At 39.3% G+C, this 6000-nt stretch overlaps 1 protein-coding gene across 3 annotated transcripts in view; it reads left to right on the forward strand.

The window, feature by feature from the left end:
• The window catches only part of MAN1A2 (mannosidase alpha class 1A member 2), a 175202-nt gene extending 170898 nt beyond the window's left edge, over positions 1 to 4304 (forward strand). For 2 of the 3 annotated variants that reach the window (XM_045478809.1, XM_045478812.1), the window contains exon 13: positions 1789 to 4304. In XM_045478809.1, the coding sequence (XP_045334765.1) occupies positions 1789 to 1921 (133 nt within the window). In that variant the 3' untranslated portion in view covers positions 1922 to 4304. The remainder of the gene's footprint in view (positions 1 to 1788) is intronic. The other variant, XM_045478811.1, reaches the window with a different exon arrangement.
• The last annotated feature ends 1696 nt before the right edge of the window (positions 4305 to 6000 follow it).

Below are 6000 nucleotides of genomic sequence, written 5' to 3' on the forward strand. Positions count from 1 at the left end.
TGAATTTTCTGTCTCAAAGAGTGATGAGGTTAGAGTGAGCCTGATGTATCGGCCCACATTTAACAAGAGCCGTGGGATCGTACCGAGCCTAGCATTCCTGGACACGTCAGTGCCCCGAGCTCCACTGTGCTCCTAGTCCCAGAGTTAGCAGACCCAGCAGAGCTTCTTGCTATGCCCAACCAAGTCTGCTTTTTCATTTCCAATGTCTCTGCCCATGACCTGGTGAATAAATCCGAGTCCGGCAGGTCTCAAGGTGTAGGGACAGGGAGTGAGGTTGGAAGCCTGTGACTGTCCATCCAGCTCTACCAGTTACAAAGTTGGTATACAGTCCCTGTTTATCTCAGTGCTGTGTTTTTACTCTGCCATCTAGAACTGTAATAGTAATCAGAAAAAGATTAATGTGCCTGTTTTTAAAATAGGGATTTCAGCAAAACCACTCTAAAGGAATTCTTCCGTGAAGCCTGATGCTAGGCCCAGCTAGTTATTGCTGAAATGAAGAGTTAGAACCCAGATTTCCTGACTCAGTGCAGTTGGTTTTTTTATGCTCACTTTGATAACCCTTTAACAGAATTCAGATTAGAATGTGCCGAACATTATGAGTAAAAGTTATTGTTTGTGTCAGCCCTGTCATTTTGATTTCCAAGTGACCATCATGGCTTGCAGTGCCCGTGGAGAGGTCAGGAGTCTTGCTTTCATATAAACAATGTTACTACCTATTGAGAGCAATTCGAGATTCTTAGACCTCCTGTAAATCCATAGTGTTTCTGAAATTTTTATGTAACACTGCAGTAACTGCTCAAAGTATTAATACTTTGAGTAATACTAAAGTACTAAGTACTTTAATATTATATAGTATTCTATATATAATATATAATATATATTATATATAGAATAGAATATAGAATATTATATATAATGTATACATTATATATAATATTCTATATTATATATATATACATTATATATAATATTCTATATTCTATCCTATATATTATATTATATTATATTTATTATATAATAAAGTACTTAATACTAAAGTATTAAGAGTATGTAAAGTATATAAAGTATTAAGAGTATATAAAAGTCCTTGCTGGGGCGCTTGGGTGGCTCAGCCAGTTAAGCGTCTGACTCTTGATTTTCGCTCAGGTCATGATCTTGAGGTTCCTGAATTCCAGCCCCACATCGGGCTCTGTGCCCCACATCGGGCTCTGTGCTGACAGCATGGAGCCTGCTTGGGAGTCTCTCTCCTTCTCTCTTCCCCTCCCCCATTCTCATGCTCACTCTCACGGTCTCAAAATAAGTAAACTTAAAAAGTCCTTTCTGTGTCCAAATAACGTACTAGTTAGTGCCTCAGTGTCTGCTAATAAATGTGAATTGATTAATTTCTAGTTGTCCTATGAACTGTAATTGGCCAAAACATATGACCGATGTTACATGTGACTCTTAAAAGAACATGAAATACTATGACGCAGTGGTTTCATCCCGATTCACAGCACTGTTGTCTGATGTGCTTCAGACAGGTAGGTGGGGCTTGTTTTCTAACCATCTTACTTCCAAAGTCTAGTTGTGCATCTTACTGGATTTTCTCACACACCGCACTCTTCTAGAACTCATTGTGACTGTGTTTTAGATGATGTGAGTGACTGCGTGACTGAGTTTCATTGTGTGATGTTTTTCATCAAAGCTGCTCAAAGTAGGTTATTGATTTCTTCTGCCACCATAGCTAGATCACACGATCTTCTTGTTGAATTCTAATCAAAGCTTATTTTCTCTCTCTTTTATTTTCAGATATTTGTATCTGCTGTTCTCCAGTGATGACCTTTTACCTTTAGACCACTGGGTATTCAATACAGAGGCTCATCCTCTGCCCGTGTTACATTTAGCCAACACCACACTTTCAGGAAATCCTGCTGTTCGATGAAAAGCAGCTCCAGAAAGACCATTCTCCCCTGTGTTTTGTTTACATGGACCACTACAGAAATCAGTCTGGAGGGGGGGCTTTTGGAAACCTGGACCTCATAAGTCAACATGGCAGGGTGAAACATGACTGTGCCCCACAAGACTTTTCAACTTGTAGATATCTCAACTTTGAAATGATTCCATTTTATACCTGACCAAAACATATTCTGGTATGTGTAGGACAGCGACCTGACACGCTTTGTTTCGTAAGGAGATGGTCACATGGGAAATCATGCCTGTTACTACTGTACTGTTTTTAGAGTCCTGGCATCCGGAGACCAGACTGCCTGAGAATAAGCCAAGAATGCGGAGCACCTTGTGGAAGTGAGGGATGGCCTTTGGAACTGATTATACATTTGTTCCTTCCAAAGTGGAGCAGCTTTCAAATCAGATATTTACTCATCGTTCATCCCTTTTTTCTCCATTTTTAATGGAAGGAACTAAAACAAACAACAAAAGAGCAGTGGAACCGCATCAAGAGCAAGAGGTCTGGCAAAAGACAACAAAAGTACCTGTTCCTGTCTCAGTTTTCAGGTTCCCTGTTGGACAATCAGACTGGCAACCATTTCAACTCTCAATCTATTCCATTGAAATCTCTTGGTTAAATTTGATTTTCTCTGGGGGCATGATCTCACAAAGAATACTCTTCAAGTCTTCGTCTCCATACGGAATCATTGAAACTGTCGTTTATCGAAACCACTACTCACGAGCCTGGGTTTGGGATTTCGTGCATGTTGATCAGTCTAGTGTTGGTAGCATGACGACAAGTGGGGGAAATGCTGCAGTTTGTTGCCTTGAAACCCGTTTTGAGAGAAAGCCTTGGTTTTGTTGGTAGGAGATTTTTTTCCCCAAACCAGCAAATCTACCAAGTGAATTTTATCCACTTTAACCTTCTTACAAATTTAGTAAAATCCCTCAACTTACAACTCTCTGTGGCTTGGCACAATTCGCTATACTATTATGCAGCTCCAAATTTACCTTGATGAGCCAAATTACTTTTACAACCTTATGAAATCAAAAACAAAATACAGTGAAACTTGCTCATACATTCTATCTGAAATGGGAACAGGGGGATCCTGTATTATCTCGTCAGATGAGCGAACTTTTCACAAATATTTTATGTCAAAAATAAAATTCAGCTTTTATTTTCTCCAAGGATATTTATAGAAATCCAAAGAATCAGAACCGCTTCAAAGTAATTTTTAGTGATAAAAGTGTGGTATAATTAATCATATTAACTAAATTTGGGATATATCTAAGGGAGTTTCTCTTACCATAAATAGATTTTGCAGTGATATTTATTTTTAAAGAAATTACTATTTCTTCATATTTGGGGGGGAGGAACTGAAATTTTATCAAGAACTGTATTGTAAGATAAATATGATTGTAAGTTTTCTGTCCCTTGAATTTGTGTCACAGTGCAAGACACTTTTTCTTCTTTACGTTTAATACAAACAGCTTCCATTGACAATAAAAGTTGGGAGCATTATAATCAGTCTAGTATTTACTCTGAACTTGAAGATTTCATGAAACAGTGTTTGTGCAAGAAGCCCACCTTGGAATTCTGAAGGCTTATTTTCTTATTTTGATAGCTTTTCTTTTTCATCTCTTATTAGCACGTAGCAGATTTTAATTGGAGAAAAGATTTAATAAATTAACATAATTAAGTATTTTCTAAGGGTGATCATCTTACGCCACAAATCGTCCTCACAGTTCAGCAGTCGATCCATAAATGATAACCAAACCCGAGATTTTTCAGGATACGTAGGAAATAAGGATGTGGAGCCAGTTGCATTATTTAAGTTTTTAAGAGAGTTAAATTTTAGCACACATTTTGAAATTATAGTATGTTTTACTACTTGAAAAGTTAAAATTTTGAAATGAGAAGGGGAGATGACTAACCTGAGAAAGGGAGAATATTTGGTTCTCCAAAAAACGTTAGCCTTCTTCCTAAAAGTAGCATAAGCCCACTTAGGAGTCACTAAAAAACGTGAACCCCTTGAGGTGGCGAAGACCCAGAGCCGCTGAGTAGACGGCAGCGAGTCTGCCCGTACCCTGTTCAGAAGAGGGCAGAGTAAGGGGCCTTCTTGGTCTCCCAGGAGCTTCTCAAGGAAAGAGAAGACAGAGCCTCCGCCCCCTCGGCTGACTGGGGCTTAAGAGAAGGCAGAGAGGTGCGTGAGTATGGCCCTTTCTGTGCAAGCGAAGAATCCGGAGAGGGGCAGGGGAAGCTTCGGTCGTCTTCACTGCCTGCTCCCTCCCTGTGATGGTAAGACTAGAGCTGACCCCAACGCTTCCATTGTTTTCTTCTCTGGATACCAAAGGCAATTAAAGTCAGCTACAAAGGACTTGCCAGTGTCATGTTTTGTTTTTATTACAGATTTTTAAAATTGTTTCCTCCAGAATCAATCCTTGTCCTGTATTCTACTTAGTTTCCAAGAGTATTTACTTTCTTCCATCCCTCCCAGTCCTTTGCATCTCGTAGACCTTATTCCTCAGGTTAAAATACTCATTACACGTCTAAGACTCTCTGCAAAGAACCTAGAGATGCTCCTTTCCAGATGCCTCTTCAGAGAGCTGACACCCCGCTTTGTGCCTTTGGCGTAAGTGTGCTGAGTAGGCCGATCAGTTGGCACATGAAAGAAAAGAAAAATGGAGGTTGAACACCCCTCTCCCTTCTGCGTTTCTCTTTTAGAATTTTAGATTCATGCTTTTTTGTTGAAACTGGTATAAAATTGATCAAACCAAGCGAGTGCGGTCCTAACCAAGAAGTCTCAGCGCAGAAAAACAAGGCCCCGGTCAGAGGGTTCGTTCTTTCTGTCCTGTGTCTGGCACCACCTTACTTCTGTCTTTGAGCAGATGTTTATATGTAAATGTAAAACCTGGATATTGGAGGAGTGTGTTCCTTTTGTGGAATGTTGATCCTCATTCTCTGTGATGTCATCTGAGGCACCCCAGGGTGCCACGCGGTTTGGAATCGGGACCATCAGCTTCTCCTCTCCACTCTCCATTGCCAAAGTCTTTGTCAGAGCCACAGATCTGTCGATAAAAGATTGCGCTTGCCATTCTCATTATGCAGCTTCCCCTCAAGCCTGGATTTCCATGAATGAATGCGTGAGTGAGTGAGAGAATGAGTGTGCAAACACGGAGTACCTAGTAGGTGCCGAGCCTTACGCCAGGCACTCGCGAGCATCAGACGTTTTGTGATTCCAGTGGCATGCATACCATTTCCACTGTTTCCCAGTCTGAGTCATATTACAAAATCCCTAATTTTATATGTCACTTAAAGAGAAAAATAAATGGTTTATAATATATTTTAAGCAACGTGTTACTATATAATACTAAGAGCTATCATTGTAGCTAATAACTAAAGCCTCTTGGAAAATGTTAAAGACATACTTGACTTCTGATGCAACTTTGACTAAAATATTTACTTTTGAAGTAAATTAAAGCATTCTTCTTTTGCTATATCACCCTAATTATATAATTAAAAATTAATGTTTTATAGAAACGCTGGTTATTTTATATTCACGTACATTTTGTCATGGGTCAAATTTGCAGTTGTATGTTGTTTTTGCTCTGCCAATGGCCCTACTGATGGTCCCATGCTGTTGAATATAAAGAAAAATATACTAAAATATTTCTAAGTTCCAAATAATAGTTTCTAGTAATTGTGCTTTGAATTCTTATTTTCCTTTAGGTCTCCTTCCCTTCAAATTGGCTAACTCCTATCTTATCCACCCTTTACATAGATACATACATAAACACAATTATACACAGATTTTTAATATGGTCTGTGTTTGTTGACAAACACTAGCAAACACAGTTGTTAGTAAGTTTTGGCTACACACCTCGTAAGCAGAATAGTTGAATAACCAGATTATGATCTGGAGATATTTTAGTGTACTTATTCTGGCTCAAGAACACAGGTGAAGATGATTTTCTGTTAACTTCAGCCCATTCAGATCATGATGGAAACATTCTTTGACCTCTCACGGGGCAGCAAGCTTTTCCGTAAAGGGCCAGATGGTATTTTGGGCTTTC

This window comes from Leopardus geoffroyi, chromosome C1, assembly GCF_018350155.1.
Source record: "Leopardus geoffroyi isolate Oge1 chromosome C1, O.geoffroyi_Oge1_pat1.0, whole genome shotgun sequence".
NCBI lineage: Eukaryota > Metazoa > Chordata > Mammalia > Carnivora > Felidae > Leopardus > Leopardus geoffroyi.